Source organism: Ranitomeya imitator, chromosome 2 (assembly GCF_032444005.1).
Source record: "Ranitomeya imitator isolate aRanImi1 chromosome 2, aRanImi1.pri, whole genome shotgun sequence".
Classification (NCBI taxonomy): Eukaryota; Metazoa; Chordata; class Amphibia; order Anura; family Dendrobatidae; genus Ranitomeya; species Ranitomeya imitator.
In genome coordinates this window covers 237,547,495-237,568,649 of record NC_091283.1, presented here as the reverse complement: position 1 = coordinate 237,568,649, position 21,155 = coordinate 237,547,495, and the positions used below count along the sequence as shown (strand labels likewise).

At 45.5% G+C, this 21,155-nt stretch overlaps 1 protein-coding gene across 2 annotated transcripts in view; it reads left to right on the top strand.

The window, feature by feature from the left end:
• LOC138662822 (gastrula zinc finger protein XlCGF57.1-like) overlaps nucleotides 1-21,155 on the top strand; it is a 43,071-nt gene that overhangs the window by 9,431 nt on the left and 12,485 nt on the right. Inside the window, exons 2-6 of one of the 2 annotated variants that reach the window (XM_069748787.1) lie at nucleotides 9,518-9,667; nucleotides 9,797-9,976; nucleotides 10,060-10,183; nucleotides 10,267-10,364; nucleotides 10,563-10,653. In XM_069748787.1, the coding sequence (XP_069604888.1) occupies nucleotides 9,518-9,667; nucleotides 9,797-9,976; nucleotides 10,060-10,183; nucleotides 10,267-10,364; nucleotides 10,563-10,653 (643 nt within the window). Of the gene's footprint in view, nucleotides 1-9,517; nucleotides 9,668-9,796; nucleotides 9,977-10,059; nucleotides 10,184-10,266; nucleotides 10,365-10,562; nucleotides 10,654-21,155 lie in introns of those variants that run through there. The other variant, XM_069748788.1, reaches the window with a different exon arrangement.

Below are 21,155 nucleotides of genomic sequence, written 5' to 3'. Positions count from 1 at the left end.
ATTGACTGGAGGCCAGGAACAAAGAACTAGGTGGAGTTAAATAGAACAGCACCTAACGACTTAACCTCGTCACCTGAGGAAGGAAACTCAGAAGCCGCAGCCCCACTCACATCCACCAAAGGAAGCTCATGGACAGAACCAGCCGAAGTACCACTCATGACCACAGGAGGGAGCCTGACCACAGAATTCACAACACACCATACCCCCACACACACTATAATGTTCTCATAGTACCGCCTTACCCCCACACAGTATAATGTTCCTACAGTACCGCCATACCCCCACACACAGTATAATGTTCCTACAGTACCGCCATACCCCACACAGTATAATGTTCCTACAGTACCTCCATACCCCCACACACAGTATAATGTTCTCATAGTACCGCCATACCCCCACACACAGTAAAATGTTCTAATAGTACCGCCATAACCCCACACACAGTATAATGTTCTCATAGTACCGCCATACCCCCACACACAGTGTAATGTTCTCATAGTACCGCCATACCCCCCCACACAATATAATGTTCTCATAGTACCGCCATACCCCCACACACAGTATAATGTTCCACACTTCCGCCATACCCCCACACACTATAATGTTCTTATAGTAGCGCCATACCCCCACACAGAGTATAATGTTCCTACAGTACCGCCATACCCCCACACACAGTATAATGTTCTCATAGTACCGCCATACCCCCACACACAGTATAATGTTCTCATAGTACTGCCATACCCCCACACACAGTATAATGTTCTCCTAGTACCGCCATACCCCCACACAGTATAATGTTCTCATAGTACCGCCATACCCCCACACACTATAATGTTCTCATAGTACCGCCTTACCCCCACCCAGTATAATGTTCCTACAGTACCGCCATACCCCCACACACAGTATAATGTTCCTACAGTACCGCCATACCCCCACACACGGTATAATGTTCTCATAGTACCGCCATACCCCCACACACAGTATAATGTTCTCATAGTACCGCCATACCCCCACACAGTATAATGTTCCCACAGTACCGCCATACCCCCACACAGAGTATAATGTTCTCCTAGTACCGCCATACCCCCACACACAGTATAATGTTCTCATAGTACCGCCATACCCCCACACACAGTATTTTGTTCACACATTAGTGGCTTCCCACAGACATAGCACAATGTTTCCACAGGACTGGCATCCCCCTCACACACAGTTTAATGTCCTCACAGTACTGCCATCCCCCCACTTTCTAATGTTCCCACAGTCTGCCCTGCGTCGGACTGGAGCACCTTGGGCCCACCAGAGAAAATCATTCTTGGGGCCCACTATGTAGCTACCTAGAAATAAATACAAGACCACCAATTGTGCGATAAAACACGCTAATATCAGGGTATAATATAAGGTAGTACACATCTTAATTATGTAGCAGGGGTTGGGGTAGCCCCCTCAAACAAAATAAAGTAGCCCCCTCATAGGGTACAATGTACCCCCCTCACAGAATATAATGCAGCCCCCTATAGAATATAATGTAGCCCCCCTCATAGAATATAATGCAACCAGCCTCAGAGTATAATGCAGCCCTCATAGGGTATAATGTAGCCCCCTTAGAGTATAGTGCAACCCCCCTCATAAGGTATAATGCAGCCCCTTCATGGAATATAATGTAGCCCCCTCATAGGGTATCACGCTGCCCCCTGTCATAGGGTATCATGCAGCTGACCCTCATAGGGCATCATACAGCTCCCCCCATAGGGCATCATGCAGCTCACTCCCCCCATAGGGCATCATGCAGCTCACCCTCCCCATAGGATATCAGGCAGCTCACTCTCCCCATAGGGTATCAGGCAGCTCACCCTCCCCATAGGGCATCATGCAGCTCACCCTCCCCATAGGGCATCATGCAGCTCACTCCCCCCATAAGGCATCATGCATCTCATTCCATCTTAGGGAATCATGCAGCTCACTCCCCCCATAGGGCATCATGCAGCTCACCCTCCCCATAGGGTATCAGGCAGCTCACCCTCCCCATAGGGCATCATGCAGCTCACCCTCCCCATAGGGCATCATGCAGCTCACCCTCCCCATAAGGCATCATGCATCTCATTCCATCTTAGGGAATCGTGCGGCTCACTCCCCCCATAGGGCATCATGCAGCTCACCTTCCCCATAGGGTATCAGGCAGCTCACCCTCCCCATAGGGCATTATGCAGCTCACTCCCCCCATAGGGTATCCTGCAGCTCACTCCCCCCAAAGGGTATCATGCAGCTCACTCCCCCCATAGGGCAATATGCAGCTCCCTCCCCCCATTGGGCATCATGCAGCTCACTCCCCCCATAGGGTATCAGGCAGCTCACCCTCTCCATAGGGTATCAGGTAGCTAACCCTCCCCATAGGGCATCATGCAGCTCACTCCCCCCATAGGGTATCAGGCAGCTCACCCTCTCCATAGGGTATCGGGTAGCTGACCCCCTCCCCATAGGGCATCATGCAGCTCATTTCCCCCATGGGGTATCGGGCAGCTCACCCTCCCCATAGGGCATCATGCAGCTCACCCCCCTTGCCCCATAGGGCATTATGCAGCTCACCCCCCCCTTGCCCCATATGGCATCATGCAGCTCATCCCCCCTTGCCCCATAGGGCATCATGCAGCTCACCCCCCCTTTCCCCATAGGGCATCATGCAGCTCGCCCCCCTTGCCCCATAGGGCATCATGCAGCTGACACCCCCTCCTTGCCCCATAGGGCATCATGCAGCTCACACCCCCTCCTTGCCCCATAGGGCATCATGCAGCTCCCCCCCTTGGGCATCATGCAGCTGACACCCCCTCCTTGCCCCATAGGGCATCATGCAGCTTACACCCCCTCCTTGCCCCATAGGGCATCATGCAGCTCACACCCCCCTTCCCCCCTTGCCCCATAGGGCATCATGCAACTCACACCCCCCATACAACCAGCCAGGACTCAATAATAAAAAAAACACACAAAAAAGCACAATACTCACCTCTCCTCCTCGCTCCCACGCTGACTCCGGCAGCGGCTCTGCTCCGATGTCAGGAGCTGCCCTGGTGTCGGCCTCACACACAGCAGGTGCGCGATGAAGTGGCATCATCGGCTATTAGCGACACCCCACTTGCTGGGGGTTCCTGGAGCATCGGGGGCCCTAGGTACTGCTGGCACTGTATGCCAGCAGGTGTCAGGGCCTGGGCCCACCGGAGAATCCTCCGGCTCTCTGGTGGGCCAGTCCGACCCTGGTACTGCCCCCTCCATGCACAATATGGTACCATCCACCTCACTGACTACCTCCGACCACCGACAATTAATAAATACTCACTTAGCCTCATTTTTGGTGCAAATACTAATGAACCCAGGATCTATGAGATATTTCCCATACAATAGTTGGATAGGCAGGAGTGTATCATCCATGAAGGTAGCCCACTCGGTTGCTATGATGCCTATGAATTGACAGGGCTCGGTGGGGTCCGGTATTGGTCACCCTCTCCTTCCCATCATCACAATGTCAGCGATATCCACATTCCCATGACGGTGATACCGCTGAATAGATTAGTGAATCAGGGAGTGGAAAGCTCCTGATCCACCATTCAGCCTTCACTTCTGAGTCTGAGACTCCATGCACTGCAGGCACAATGACGTCACTACATCACACCTGTAGTGCGGAGCCTCAGTACTCACACCGCACAGACCAGAGCAGCGCTCCTCAGGAACCGGGTTGGCTGAGTAGTGAGGTTTTTTTTCCCCAAATATCAGGAATTGTGGGGGCATCATATTAAGAGAAGAGCTGTTGGGACTCTCATACTGAATGTGTGGCTGGTAGGGGCCATTATACTGGGGTTGTGGTGGACTGTAAATGCCTCCATACTGAGTGGGGGTTTTATTTTGTGCAGCAGGTTGTGGTGGCCATAATTAGAGATGAGCGAATATGTTCGGAAAACGATCGCCAAACATAAATTCAGCAGGAATATGGTACATTCGGATTCATGATCGGTAACACGAGCATTTTTCTTAAAATCGGAAAAGGTCGGTAACATTCGGTAAAAGACATAATAGAAGCCGGCAATACATGTGCCGCGTTTAGTAAAATCACAGCCACCAATGTGGAGACTGGGGTTCAAATCCTGGCTCTGCCCTGTTGGACATAATGTACCAGTAGTGATCCATAACACTATGGCGCCTACCTCAATAAACATAAGAGTGTCAGGAGCAAAGAGAGTCATGGCGGCTCAGACGTCACCTGGATTAACAAGGTCCGCGTCCGATGTCGAGGAACCAGGACAATCTGATGATGCATGGGCTACTGGACCAAACCATACATGGACAAGGCAAGAGGGAATGGGAGCCAGTGAAGAGATTTGCAGAGGGGAGAAGCGGAGGAGTAGCGAGGAGAGAGATGAATTAGTTGGGCAGCAGAGTTAAGGATGGACTGGAGAGGTGCAAGGGTTTTAGCAGGGAGGCCGCAGAAAAGGATGTTGCAGTAGTCGAAGCTGGAGATCATCACACATCCTGCATCCCATAGTTCAGTGCCCATATACCCATCACACATATCCTCCATCCCATAGTCCAGTACCCATGTACCCATCATACACATCCTCAATCCCATAGTCCCGTGCCCATATACCCATCATACATAATATCCTCCATCCCATAGTCCAGTGCCCATATATCCATCACACATCCTTCATCCCATAGTCCAGTGCCCATATACCTATCATACATATCCTCCATCCCATAGTCCCATGCCCATATACCCATCATACATATTCTCCATTCCATAGTCCAGTGCCCATATACCCATCACATATCCTCCAGCCCATAGTCCCGTGCCCATATACCCATCACACATCCTCCATTCCATAGTCCAGTGCCCAAATACCCATCACATATCCTCCATCCCATAGTCCCGTGCCCATATACCCATCATACATCCCCCATCCCATAGTCCCGTGCCCATATACCCATCACACATCCTCCATCCCATAGTCCCGAGCTGGGTGGCGCTGAGCAGGGAGTTCCTGGAGATGTGCTGTTATGTAACCTGGCAGTGCGGCTCTGTGTGCGGCCGCTGATGATGCGATTTTCTACACCGGTAACAATAGAGCGCGGCAGTAATAGAGGAGGGGGGATTCATTTCTGTCATGTGCTCTCTGCTCCTTTCTGGGGGGCAGACAATGGCTGGAGCTTATGTTCCCAGGGATGCGAGATTTCTCCCACCCGGTCAGTGTCTGCTGAGGTGTTGTGGAGCGGGAAAACTGTTGCTCATAGCAACCAATCACAGCTCGTCTTTTTTTAGACAGCTCTAGTGAAATGAAAGATGTTTAGTGATTGGTTGCTATGTGGAATGGGCGTGGCTTGACACACACACACACACACACACACTCACTCACACAGATACACATACACACACTCAGCTTTATATATATAGACTAGATGGCAGCCCGATTCTAAAGAATCGGGAGTCTAGAATCCATATATACTTTATTTATTCAAATGTAAGAATAATACAATTAATAAATAATAGTAAGAAAGAACAAAAAATGGCTGCACTCACCAGCTCTTGACAATTCTTGTTATTTAAGGTACAGTTACACAGGATCCATGAACATGCTTATGAGGGGAGGGATGAAAGACATCAGACGACAACTTGTCTTTTTGCTCTGCATTATTAGTATACTTTCTATCAGACCTAATCTTACGTGCGCCATCAGCAGCTTTGGGCTCTGTGTCATTAGTATCCTTACTATTAGAGCTCATGTTGGCTAAGCTAAACAGCTTTAAGCGTGGTGGTGGCAAACAACAGGTTAATAAGAGGCAGTGTCAGGTAGTAGGAAAATAGCCAGTTAATAATAGGCAATAGTTCTTTGCAGGAATGCAGATATTAATAAATAGGCAGTTTATATTGCAGAGAAATTGCTGGGCAATAATAGACAATGTCCTTATGTGGCAAATAATAGAGCAATATACCCAATGTGGCAAAGAAGAGGTTAATAAACGGCAGTCTCTCAGTATAACAGGCAGTGAATAATAGGCAGTATATGGAGAAAACACCAAACAAAAGTTCAAAATTGGTGTGAAAATGTCACTGAACCACTTCACAACTAAATATATATAGTTTTGGTAAATGGTATTATCATTTTTTTGACGAAATTCGGCAGGAGCTTGAAGAGCAACGTCACTGGGCCCGCCTCCACGCAGTAGAAACTTGCTGTGAGGTAAAAATTCAAAAATCACACCAAAATGGCGGGCGGAGTGTGTCACAGTACGGCACGTTTCTGATTGGTCGCTCGCAGCAGGCGGCAACCAATCAGACACTGGACACTGTTGACGTCACTTATCTCCGGACATTAGCTCCGGACATTAGCTCCGGACATTAGCTCCAGACATTAGCTCCGGACATTATCTCCGCACATTAGCTCCGGACAAAGCCACGGAAGTTGGCACAAATTGCAGGAAGTAGTATTCTAGGCAATTATACAGGGTGGAGCGCGGTAATTTGCTTTTTTGCACTGCATGCTGTGGCGGCACTGTCGGTCGAAGAGAGGGGAGAGTGGGTGTGGCTTACAGTGGCTGATGGGAGATTTGTATTCCTCTGCCTTTCAGTTGCCATCATGCAGTGGACACGTGAGGAGAGGTCATTTTGTGTTGAAGCGTATTTTTCAAATGCCCACTCGATCATTGCAGTGCAGCGTGCTTTTCGTTTACAATTCGCTGTTCCTCCACGCGGACGTGTTCCTGGACGGCAATCAATTGTAAATTGGGTGAATGCATTCAGAACAGCAGGGAATGTGTCATGTGTACGAAGGGGACCTGAGAGAAGGATTGTGTAAACAAACAAAATATGCGTTACTGGAGTGAAACAAACTCCAGAGAAGTTCACGAGAGACCTCTGCATTCGGACCGCGTCACTGTGTGGTGCGCCATATCACGAGTAGGCATCATTGGTCCTTACTTTTTTCAGGATAATGGTCGTGCCATAACTGTGAACTCCGAACGGTACTTGTCTATGATACAGGATTATTTTCAGCCGGCTCTTGAGGCAATGGAACTAGAGGATACATGGTTCCAACAGGATGGTGCCACTGCACACACAGCGAGGGTTACCATGAATTGTTTGAGGCAAATGTTTCCTGGACGGCTTATCTCTTTGAGGGGAGATGTGAACTGGCCAGCACGCTCACCAGATTTAGCCCCATGCGATTTTTTCCTTTGGGGTTACCTGAAGTCTAAGGTGTATATCAACCGTCCCAACACCTTGGAAGACCTAAGGAACAATATTGAAGCTGAAATTGGCAGAATACCAGTGGACATGCTTGTTAGAGTTCATGAAAACTTCAGAAAACGTATGCAGCAGTGTGTGGATAGCGAAGGTCGACATTTGCCAGATACACTATTTAAAACCATGTAATTTAAAAATTCCATTACTGTTCAGTATAATTAAAATATAAAATAAATTTTTCTAATGATCATAATTTTTTTATTTCATTCCCAAATCAGCAAATTACCGCGCTCCACCCTGTATATTAGATAGATTTTTTTTTCTTTACGTTGGAGGCCCAATTCCAGCTGTTGCTGTCGGACCTGTGATTTCTATCTCCTCCACTGTGTACAGGATAATAGAGTATAATAAAGTAGTTATGGACGAGACTTAACTAAGATTGTGCAGTGACTCTGCTTTCCATATAATGTAGAAAAAGAAGCAGCATCCATTCCAGGTGAAGGGTATACGAAAGAAAAGTCTTTATTCCGCCATCACATCATACAAGGTTTCGGCCAGACATGGCCTTTGTCAAGTATGACAAAGTCCATGTCTGGCCGAAACGTATGATGTGATGGCAGAATAGAGACCTTTTTTTCATATACCCTTCACCTGGAATGGATGCTGCTTCTTATTCTACATTGTGAGTATCGGTCCAGTGGATCCATGGACGTTTGAGCGTGCATCCTGGCTGATTGAGTGCTGTTGGTTGCTGTTTTTTCTATATCTGCTTTCCATATAGTGATGTATATTTCTTGTTGGTGAAACTATGATGTTTTTCACTTTAACCCTTTGTTAACCCCCTCTGATCAGTGCGATCATCCAACATACAAGCCTCTGATGGGTCCGGTGATGCCCTGTACTACTGTAGTGCCGTGTAACATCACTGCTGTCGGTGTAATACTAACGGCCCCATACACATGAGATAAGAGTTGGCTGAACGGTCATTGGGCAGACGGCCATCTCTTCCGACTCCCCCATACACACAAATATTCCAGCTTTCCTGGGGTCTGTATGAGAGAGTCGCCTCCAGACTCCTCTAGCGGAGGATTATCTACAGGAAGAACAACGGATTATCCTCTGAAATTCAGGATGTCAGATCCTTCTCTGCCCTGACATCATCTGTCGGGAGGCCCCCAAATACATTATATAGTCGCCCAAACCCCCGAAATCAGTGATTTCATGGAACTTTAGTCTGTGTATGGGGGCGGCGGTAAAAGGTAACTTATTGGACCCTGCCTCTGGCCTAATAGACCTTCATACATTGCAGCCCAGACCCCATTATTAGGCATGTAAGTATCATAATAACTAGGCCGCCCCATACTATCCAGTACTTGGGGGCGGGGGGCATTCAGCCAAACTCTGTCACCTTCTTAGATGCCATGTTTGCTTTTCACAGCAGCAAGTGGATAAACTGCCAGGGTTTTTATTGAAGCCTCATCTGTGCCGTCCCTGCGGTGCACATCTATGTTCTGTGCACAAAAAGATTAATTTCTTTTTACTAAATGTTTAACATGTAAAAAATTATAAAATGTGTCTTCTGCTTTTTCCATGTTTTTTTTTTTTTCCTTTTTACAAAAATTGTTGGAGCCAATTTTTCTTTAGAAACATTTCAATATCTGCTTTTTTTCTGGTGTTTTTCCTGTAATATATATTAAAGCCTAAGGCCAGAAATAATCCCCATAAATCACTGTACATGGAGACTTTGGGATCGGATCTTTTCTGTCCGCGTTGATTGTGGAATCAAAAAAGCTTTTCTAAAAGCCTCAAACTTCTGTGTGTGAATCAGAGCTGAGATCTAACGTGATATAAGATTACAGTGCGGGGAAGACGGGAAACCTTCATATAGAGGCCGGTGGTGATGGAGTCAGTGACCGACTCTGGCCAAATATGTTTCTAGAGCCGTAGTAGAAGATGAAGATGTCGTCCTCATCATGAAGTAGTTATTTCTCATGTCGCGTGTAATGAATATCTCCTGCAGTATTGCTAATGCCGATTCCAGGGTCGGTAAATGAGACGAGAATTAGCGTTATGGAAGATGAGTCTATGAGAAACGTATTCAGCTGCAGACTCCGAGGAAGAAACTGCTTGTTGTCTGTGGCCTAAATATATAGGATTTATTAGTAGATGTAAAGAAGGAAACTAAATACTGGAAAATAATAAATCTCATATGTTTCCCTTATTATCTCCAGTAATTGTATTATTACACAGGATTCTTCTGATGTTACATCGGCTCATCTTCTCATTCAGGTCTCTATAATATCGGATCCTCTCAGTGAAGATCTTCTACAAAAGAAACATTTCCTGATTTACCCATCAAACATGGATATGGACAGAGACAAGATGGCGGAGAGGATATTACACCTCACCCTAGAGATCCTCTTCCGGCTTACTGGAGAGGTGAGAGATTCTGATGACATCACATTACATCATTCTTATCTATGGGAATAACAGATGGACAGAACTGGAGAGGTGAGGACTCTGGAAATGTCTGTAGTGAGATTTATTAATGTGTCTCTCCATTACCAGGATTACACAGTGGTGAAGAAGACCTCTAGTGATCGCTGTCAGGACCCTGTGTCTGAGGGATGGGGAAGACCCCTGAGCCCAATCACGGGGCCTCCAACTCACCCCCTGATCCATGAGGACATCAATGACCAGAAGATCCTAGAACTCGCCTACAAGATGATTGAGCTGCTGACTGGAGAGGTGACACTGCTGGGAATGCTGGGACATTATACAGTAACACTATGAAGGGATCGGGGGGATGATGGTATCATTGTATGTGTCAGGTTCCTATAAGGTGTCAGGATGTTGCTGTCTATTTCTCCATGGAGGAGTTGGAGTATTTAGAAGGACACAGAGATCTGTACAAGGACGTCATAATGGAGGTTCCCCAGCCCCTCGCATCTCCAGGTAATAGACAGGACTAAATACACACGGCCTATAATTATCTGTATGTAAAGAATGAATTCACTCCCTGTATGTGTTTCCTCCAGATCTATCCAGTAAGAGGACAACACCAGAGAGATGTCCCCGTCCTCTTCTTCCACAAGACTGTAACCAAGAAGATCCCAATGCTCCTCAGGATCATCAGGTAGATGGAGAGAAGGTGTCAGGAGATCTCCCCTATGATGTGTAGACGCCGGTGAAGGTCTTGTGCTCAGTCTTGTTTTATCCACCAGTATTATATGTTTTATACTTGTGTAATGAGAACGGTGGAGATGGCAGGATTAGAGCTGATCATAGATGTGACTTCTCCATCTGTCAGTGACTTTTACAATATTTGTTTCAGGGTGAAGATCTGACCCATATTAATACTACAGAGACATATGTGAGGGGGGATGAGTGGTGTAAAGAGGAGATTCCTACATATGGCTACCCAGGTGAGTAGTGACCACTAAATGCAGAGAAGTCACAGATTCTTCTCATCACCGGCTGTGGCTGCTTTATCGGTGGTGTAGTCCGGCCATATTACCATGATCACCATTTTACCTCTAGACCACAACATTCTCCTCCACCCAAAACTGTTCAAATGACCTTGGTCATTGAAAGCCCTTTTCTATAGAACTTACAACCTGGTAGATCCACCTACCCCCTGGGTTTAGGAGACGCTGTTACCTGCCCAAATCTGTAAACTACAAATGACAGCGTACGTAGAATATGCTGACAAGATAAAAAATCACTTGAAGAAAAATATTTTGATGGGCCTGTAAGAGAAAGCGGAGGGTAATGATGCTGTTGGCTTCCTAGAACCCTGAGATCTTATCGGAGGAATCTCCCTTCTCTCCCTTTTGTGCTGCTGAATGTGATCATATGGTCCCTACAAGACCAGGTCCCGTCTTTCTGGCCAAAATTCACTTTTATGAGCGACAACATTAAATGTGCAGTGAGGCCAAGTGTGAATTTCTGGACAATAACAGAGTTTCCCTTTATCCTGACTTTTCAATTTGTATAAAACCGACTAACTTCCAGGAGGATTGTGATAATCTACATAAACCCATCACACCGGTGCCATGATATATCTCTGAGCTGTGCGTGGCTGATGGCTGTAATATACATTTATTCCCGCCTGCAGGAAATGTGTTGGCTCCAGCCCTGGTTTCATGGATTCACTCCACCTCATAAATTACATTGTTTTTGATCCTAAAAAATCCAGATTACTGCACAATCTCTCCTGAAGTGGGGAGCAATATTATTTTCTCTAATCTTCTGGTCAGGATTCATAGTAGCTCCAATGGTCCACCATAAATGAATGCAACTCTGGTTTAATCTGGATTTGTAGATTTCAGTTAATGAGAGTCTCGTGCTCTGGGCCGGGGCTTTATGTGGTGCTCTGGGGCGGGGCTGTGGGCGGGGCTTTATGTGCTCTGGAACGGGGCTGTGAGTGGCCTGTGGGCGGGGCTTTATGTGGTGCTCTGATTACATATTCATCTGTATTGGCTTATGATAGGTCGCTGAAAAATTACATTCAGCAAAATGACACCAGCAGCGCCTGTCCAGTAGCATCTATCTCTTACTTACCGATGCTACTGCGCAGGCGCCTTCATCGCCGGTGACATTTTGCTGGATGTAACTTTTTTTCTAAGCCTCCCAATAGTCACAATATTATAGGCATTATCAACAATAATAATATCAACACTATTATATGCATTATGTAAAAATGGGGGCAGGTCAGTGAGGGGTCAGCGACCTGTCATAAGCCAATACAGATGAATATGTAATCAGCGCACCACATAAAGCCCCACCCACAGCCCCGCCCCAGAGCACCACATAAAGCCCCGCCCACAGAAATGCCCCAAAGCAGGAGAATCTCATTAGCTGAAAACTACAAATATAGATTAAACAACAACCACAAGACGGATTTCATCACCAGGTATCGGTGTAATCAGTATAATGGCACCGACCTGACACTGTCTGTAGTCACTGAGCACAATCCTGCTGACATGTTCCCTATAAGACATCTCCGCTCTGCACTATTATACACAGTTCTCTATAAATGTGTAATATTTCTTCTTGAAACTCATCTGACAGAAAATATTGGAGCTTCCGATAGTTTAGATTGTGAAGTCACCGAGCCCCGTGCTCTAATTCCCCCAGAGAGGTTTCACCACTAGCTCCTCATTTATTACTGATGGAGACTGTTCAGTTTGAGCATTTCAGTAGATGTTATTGTCTATAGTCAGTTTTTGATTACAGTGGAGTCCAAAATACTCTGATTTAACCTCTTCCCGCAGCTAGTTTTGTGTTCTTATTCAGGCCCCATTTTTAACCCCTGGAGCTTTTTTCGCTTTTTCCCTCTCCTCTTCCTGGAGCCATAACTTTTTTATTTTTCCGACAATATGGTCATGTGAGGGCTTATCTTTTGCGGAACGAGTTGTACTTTTGAACGACATAATTGATTTTACCATGTCTTCTACCTGAAAACAAGAAAACTATTCCAAGTGCGGTGAAATTGTCAAAAAGTGCAATCCCACACTTGTTTTTTTGGCTTTTTTGCTAGGTTCACTAAATGCTAACACTGAGATGCCATTACGTTTCTCCAGGTCATTACAAGTCCATAGACCCCTAACATGTCTAGGTTCTTTTTAGTGTAATTGGTAAAAAAAAAATTCAAACTCTGCTAAAAAGAAAAAAATGCGCCATTTTCCGAGACCTGTAGCGTCTCCATTTTTCTCGTGACCTTGGGTCGGGTGAGGGCATATTTTCTGCGTGCCGAGCTGATGTTTTTAATGATACCATTTTTGTGAAGATGCGATCTTTTGATCGCCCGTTATTGCATTTTAAAGCAATGTCGCGGCGACCAATAAAAGTAGTTCTGGCTTTTGGAATTTTTTTCTCATTACGCCGTTTAGCGATCAGGTTAATCATTTTTTTATTGATAGATCTGGCTATTCTCAACGTGGCAATACCAAATATGTTTAGGTTTGATTTTTTTTATTATTATTGTTTTATTTTGAATGGGGCGAAAGGGTGTTGATTTGAACTTTTATTTTTTTTTTATTTTTTTTTTTCATATTTTTGTAAAAAAAATAAATTATGTTTTGCCGTGCTTCAGTAGCCTCCATGGGAGGCTAGAAGATGGTACAGCCTGATCGGCTCTGCTACATAGAGGTGATGCTCAGGAGACCTCTGGTTGTTATGCAAAAAAATTCACAGCACAAATCAATAGCTAATGGAGTGAATTAAAGTAAACCGTTCACAGAATAATCCCAAGATTAAAAAATACCTTTATTAACTTAATTACAAATTATTGCACACAAAACCGTCACCCAAGAAATTATGTACTTCTATAGAAAAGGCCTAGGGAGGTGCCTATCCCTAGTTGCCTATCGCTCGTCAGCACCCTACCTGACAGCAGAGGTTGGTACCCTAAACCTGCGCAATGGCGCCCCCGCTCACTGTCGACTGTCCCTTCTATCCTCAAACTCCCTATACGGGAAGGGATGGAAAGGTGTATAGATGTACTGTTGGTAGACAAAGACCAATAAATGATGAAAACTGTCCCTTAATCTAACCCTGCCTCACAGCGGAGGTTGGGACCCTAAACCTGTGCAATGGCGCCCCCGCTCCTCGACGGCTGTCCCAAACAGAATGCCCTAACTAGATTAGTATAGGGGCAATATCAAACTATAATGCAAAGTGCTGAAGTGTAAGACCATATACAGACAAGCAATGATGAACCATGGAGACATAGAAGATGAAAAATATAGTCTTGCAGGAAATACCCTATGTATCGTTGTTATACAATATTCATATAGGTAATAGTAACCGTAGATCTCAATAGAAAAGAAACCCAGGACAATGATTGTGCACGAACAAATGTCCTAGGTAAAAATATATATATATTGCACAATGCCCTACGATAATGGTCTCAATAGATCAAACATAACATCAGTTACATATAAGGCCGGCGTCACACTTGCGAGTTTTACGGACGTAAGTGCGCAGAAACTACGTCCGTAAAACTCGCAAAAAATACGGCACAATTATTCTCTATGCCCCTGCTCCTATCTGCCGTATTAAACTGATCAGTATTAAACGGCTTTCTACGGCCGTAGAAAATCGCAGCATGCTGCGTTTGTCACCGTATTGCGCAAATAAAACATCAATGAAAGTCTATGGAAGCCCCAAAAATACGGATTACACACGGAGCAGCAGTGTGACTTGCGAGGAATACTCAGCGCTGTTAGAGAGAAAAGCCGGCAATTCAGTGCGGTGTACTGTAAAATCACACTGACAGCTTACAGTAGAATAGGTAGAATAAATGTGTACACATAGAATAGGTATATATATATATATATATCATTGAGACACATATATGTATATATATTAATATTTCATACGGCGCGATTTAGCAGAAAGCCGGTAATTCAATTACCGGCTTTTGCTTTCTCCTTCCTAAAACCCGACATGATATGAGACCTGGTTTACATGCAGTAAACCATCTCATATCACCATTTTTTTTGCATATTTCACACTACTAATGTCAGTAGTGTGTCTATGCAAAATTTGGCCGTTCTAGCTAGTAAATTAAGGGGTTAAATGTCGGAAAAAATTGGCGTGGGCTCCCGCACAATTTTCTCCGCCAGAGTGGTAAAGCCAGTGACTGAGGGCAGATATTAATAGCCTGGAGAGGGTCCATGGTTATTGACCCCCCCTGGCTAAAAACATCTGCCCCCAGCCACCCCAGAAAAGGCACATCTGGAAGATGCGCCTATTCTGGCACTTGGCCACTCTCTTCCCATTCCCGTGTAGCGGCGGGATATGGGGTAATGAAGAGTTAATGCCACCTTGCTATTGTAAGGTGACATTAAGCCAAATTAATAATGGAGAGGCGTCAATTATGACACCTATCCATTATTAATCCAATACTAGAAAAGGGTTAAAAAAAAACACACACATTATTAAAAATTAATTTAATGAAAAAAACACAAAGGTTGTTGTATTAATTTATTCTACTCTCAATCCACTCACTGAAGACCCTCGATCTGTAAATCCAAAAAAAATAATAAACCAAGAATATACATACCTTCCGAGGATCTGTAAGGTCCAACGATGTAAATCCATCTGAAGGGGTTAAAATATTTTGCAGGCAGGAGTTTTGCTAATGTAGCACTACTCCTGCCTGCAAAACCCCAGCGAATGAAGGTAAAGTAGGTCAATGACCTATATTTAGCTTCATTTGCGGTGAGGCGCCCTCTGCTGGCTGTTCCTAGATCGTGGGAACTTTCCTAGAAAGCTCCCTGGCTCGAGATCATAAGAGGCGCCCTCTGCTGGTTGTCCTCATATGAACTCGAGCCAGGGAGCTTTCTAGGAAAGTTCCCACGATCTAGGAACAGCCAGCAGAGGGCGCCTCACCGCAAATGAAGCTAAATATAGGTCATTGACCTACTTTACCTTCATTCGCTGGGGTTTTGCAGGCAGGAGTAGCGCTGCATTAGCAGAACTCCTGCCTGCAAAATATTTTAACCCCTTCAGATGGATTTACATAGTTGGACCTTACAGATCCTCGGAAGGTACGTATATTCTTGGTTTATTATTTTTTTTGGATTTACAGATCGAGGGTCTTCAGTGAGTGGATTGAGAGTAGAATAAATTAATACAACAACCTTTGTGTTTTTTTCATTAAATTAATTTTTAATGATGTGTGTGTTTTTTTTAACCCTTTACTAGTATTGGATTAATAATGGATAGGTGTCATAATTGACGCCTCTCCATTATTAATTTGGCTTAATGTCACCTGACAATAGCAAGGTGGCATTAACCCTTCATTACCCCATATCCCACCGCTACACGGGAATGGGAAGAGAGTGGCCAAGTGCCAGAATAGGCGCATCTTCCAGATGTGCCTTTTCTGGGGTGGCTGGGGTCTGGTGTTTTTAGCCAGGGGGGGGCCAATAACCATGGACCCTCTCCAGGCTATTAATATCTGCCCTCAGTCACTGGCTTTACCACTCTGGCGGAGAAAATTGTGCGGGAGCCCACGCCAATTTTTTTCGCCATTTAACCCCTTAATTTACTAGCTAGAACGGCGAAATTTTGCATATACACACTACTAACATTAGTAGTGTGGAATATGTAAAAAAAATGGGGATATGAGATGGTTTACTGTATGTAAACCAGGTCTCATATCATGTCGGGTTTTAGGAAGGAGAAAGCAAAAGCCGGTAACTGAATTACCGGCTTTCTGCTATATCGCGCTGGATGAAATATTAATATATATACATATATGTGTCTACTGACATATGTATATATATATATCTATATCTATATATCAGTATATATGTTTTTTTTTTTTACACATGGATCCCTTGTATAGCCGTATGTCGGTTTTGCAAGCCTGCGATAAAAACACGCATTACGGCTGCCATACGGATTACATACGGAGGATGCCATGCGCAAAAAACGGTGACACACCCTGCCTACGGAGCAGCTACGGACCACTATTTTCGGGACTTTTCAGCGTAATACGGCCATAATATACGGACCGTATTTTCATACGCTGTGTGTGACGCTGGCCTAAGAGTTAATATTCCATATGGAAAAAAACCTGCATACCGTAAAAACCCAGGGTCACATACTTTCATAGACCCATGAAAAGACCTATAAACATCAGTCTTTCAGTTTGTAACAAAAATTCTTAATCTATAGATAGGTATATGTACATTAGTCTCACAGACTCATATCACCTTTTTCTGATCAGGAAACTATCTGCATTTCCGGCTTTTTTGAACTACACAAAATAATTATATGAGGCCACCTGAAACAAATAAATGACTAACTTTTTATACCAGGTATATGATTTTTTTGATACCTGGTATGGCTGTAGAACGTGATCTGCAAGGTCCACACCCCCCATATATTAGTTGTAGTCAATGACAGACACAGGTTTTGGAGTAGTGGATCCCTGTTGGTCTGCAGTGGCCCTTGTGGCATCTGTGTGGATCGAGCTCAGGATAAAAATATCTTTGTTATCCTTATACTTAAGGGCAAGCATCTCTCCATTGCGTAAAGCCCCTGTCTGCTCCTTTCAGAACTTTTAGTTGACCAACGATTGTGGAAACCCCCGACGTTTTTTGCGAATGGTCCCACAAGCCTCCATATTATGTCCAACCAGACTTTTAAATAGGGGTATGCTGGTGTAGTACTTGTCAACATACAGATTGTAGCCTTTTTGTAATAAGGAAGTTATCATCTCCCAAACGGTTTTTCCAGATGTCCCCAGATAAGTAGGGCATCCTGGTGGGTTCAGTTGCTATCTTTCCTTCATAAATTCGAAAAGCTCATGTGTATCCTGTTGAACTGTCGCACATTTTATAGAGCTTTATTCTGAACCTTGCCCTGTAGAAGGAATAAATTGCTTGAGGTGCAGTCTTCCTTTGAAATGTACAAGGGACTCATCAATGGAAATGTTTTCTGTTATGGTGTAAAGCTTTAAGAATTTTTCTGTCAAGTCTATGATGGGTCTGATTTTCAATATTCTGTCATGTTCTGGAGCATTTATAAGCCGGCATTGACTTTTGTCGTTAAAATGCCAAAATCTCATGAGCATTTCATAACGGGTCCTAGAAAGAACAGCAGAAAACATTAGGGTGGCTTGAACACGGCAGTTGGACCAATAGGACCGAATGCTCATTTTTTTTTAACAAGCCCCATAGCGAATGTAAAGGTACCTTCACACATAACGATATTGTTAACGATATCGTTGCTATTTGTGACGTAGCAACGATATCGTTAATGAAATCGTTATGTGTGACAGCGACCAACGATCAGGCCCCTGCTGGGAGATCGTTGGTCGCTGAATAAAGTCCAGAACTTTATTTCGTCGCTGGACTCCCTGGAGACATCGCTGGATCGGCGTGTGTGACACCGATCCAGCGATGTCTTCACTGGTAACCAGGGTAAACATCGGGTAACTAAGCGCAGGGCCGCGCTTAGTAACCCGATGTTTACCCTGGTTACCATGCTAAAAGTAAAAAAAAACAAACAGTACATACTTACCTACAGCTGTCTGTCCTCCAGCGCTGCGCTCTGCTCTCCTCCTGTACTGGCTGTGAGCCGGAAAGCAGAGCGGTGACGTCACCGCTCTGCTTTCCGGCTCCCAGACAGTACAGGAGGAGAGCAGAGAAGCAGAGCGCAGCGCTGGAGAACAGACAGCGGTAGGTAAGTATGTACTGTTTGTTTTTTTTTACTTTTAGCATGGTAACCAGGGTAAACATCGGGTTACTAAGCGCGGCCCTGCGCTTAGTTACCCGATGTTTACCCTGGTTACCGGCATCGTTGGTCGCTGGAGAGCGGTCTGTGTGACAGCTCTCCAGCGACCAAACAGCGACGCTGCAGCGATTCGGATCGTTGTCGGTATCGCTGCAGCGTCGCTAAATGTGAAGGGGCCTTAAGTCCTAAAAATGTAATAGGATCATGGATTCTGGCTGATGAATTGGGACGCATATAAATTTATTTGTAGGACAGTATGCCCTAGCAAGCTAATAGAAAACTCTGAAGTGACCAAGTTATTGGGGAGACAAATGAGAAAAGCCTACTTCTTTAGCCTAACCTTAACTTTAGAATAAACCTTAACTTTAGCCTAACAGTAACCCTAACTATAGCACTAACCCTAACCTGCCTACTCTATTTTTTACCCTTCGCCACGACAGCACCCACTTTGAGAGAGGGACCCGCCCATAGGAACAGGAAACCTACAGAGACAAATGGGCGGCCCCCCTCTCCTCCTCAGTTGGTTTCCTGTTCCTATCGGAAATCCTGGGATTCCTACAGGTGGAGGTGGTTGGAGCACCTCCGCATTACCTGATGCCTGGCACCCGCCTGTGTAGTCCTGTGGGGACAGCAGGTCCTGCGGCGTCGGAAGCAGCGGCGGGGGAGCCACTGCACGCATCCTCCCCCCTCGTCTGTGGAGATCCGGCAGGTTCCGGGTGATCGAGCCCGGCCTATGGAGGACCCAGGTGTGGGGTGTCGTCGGCCGCCAGCGACGCTGTTAGAGGCGGCGGCGGCTGCATCGCGCGGGTAAGTCCGCACTAATCCATTGAACCGGAAGTGATTGTTACACTTCCGGTTCGCGGCAGGAGTGGTGAAAAAAAAAAAAAAGCGCGCATTACAAATGCAGGCCGGGGACGCCGAGCACATCGCTCACCATGCTGTCCCCGACACATGAGGAGCTCCCACCAACGGTGGAAGATAGCGCCAGAAAAAGCAGCGCTAGATCGTCTGCAAAAAAGAGTGGTCGCTCCATGGCAGGATCTGACACTCATTCCAGGAGCAAGACGAAGAGTAAAGATACTGATCTACTCACACCCCACACAGCGGCTTCACCTCCAAGACCGGTATGATGATAGCTTCACTGGGTGAGTGTCTATAATCCTCTACCTATAAGCTGATCCCCCTCCTTCTCTACCTCTCCCCTTAGGCTAAGAAGACCAGTAAATCTAGGCATAAGCAGTGTGCCCTGTGTATGCAACCTGTTATGAAAGATAATTCAGAACCACAATGGACATAGAGGTCAGCGCACATACAGTGACCTGACAATAACCCAAAAAACGAGAACGAGCTCTGAGACGTGGGAACTCTGTTGACCGCAATCCCTGATCCTAACAAACCACACTAGAGGCAGCCGTGGATTGCGCCTAACGCTGCCTATGCCCGGAAGGTATGAAATCACAAAGTCAAAACGGGCAAAAAACAACGACCAACGAGCTTGTCTAGGGTTCAAGCGCTTGGCGGACTCGAGATAAGTCAAGTTCTTATGATCAGTCAAGACCACCAAGCGATGCTTAGCTCCCTCAAGCCAATGACGCCATTCCTCGAATGCCCACTTCATGGCCAGCAACTCTCGATTGCCCACATCATAATTACGCTCAGCAGGCGAAAACTTCCTGGAAAAGAAGGCGCATGGTTTCATCACCGAGCAATCAGAACTTCTCTGCGACAAAACAGCCCCTGCTCCAATCTCAGAAGCATCAACCTCGACCTGGAACGGAAGCGAAACATCTGGTTGACACAACACAGGGGCAGAAGAAAAACGACGCTTCAACTCTTGAAAAGCTTCCACCGCAGCAGAAGACCAATTGACCAAATCAGCACCCTTCTTGGTCAAATCGGTCAATGGTTTAGCAATACTAGAAAAATTGCAGATGAAGCGACGATAAAAATTAGCAAAGCCCAGGAACTTTTGCAGACTTTTCAGAGATGTCGGCTGAGTCCAATTATGGATGGCTTGGACCTTAACAGGATCCATCTCGATAGTAGAAGGGGAAAAGATGAACCCCAAAAATGAAACCTTCTGAACACCAAAGAGACACTTTGATCCCTTCACAAACAAAGAATTAGCACGCAGGACCTGAAACACCGTTCTGACCTGCTTCACATGAGACTCCCAATCATCCGAGAAGATCAAAATGCCATCTAAGTACACAATCAGGAATTTATCCAGGTACTCTCGGAAGATGTCATGCATAAAGGACTGAAACACTGATGGAGCATTGGCTAGTCCGAATGGCATTACTAGATACTCAAAATGGCCCTCGGGCGTATTAAATGCAGTTTTCCACTCATCGCCTCGCTTAATACGCACAAGATTATACGCACCACGAAGATCTATCTTAGTGAACCAGCTAGCCCCCTTAATCCGAGCAAACAAATCAGATAACAATGGCAAGGGGTACTGAAATTTAACCGTGATCTTAATTAAAAGGCGGTAATCTATACAAGGTCTCAGTGAACCATCCTTCTTGGCTACAAAAAAAAACCCTGCTCCCAATGGCGACGATGACGGGCGAATATGCCCCTTCTCCAAAGACTCCTTCACATAACTCCGCATAGCGGCGTGCTCTGGCACAGATAAATTAAACAGTCGACCTTTAGGGAATTTACT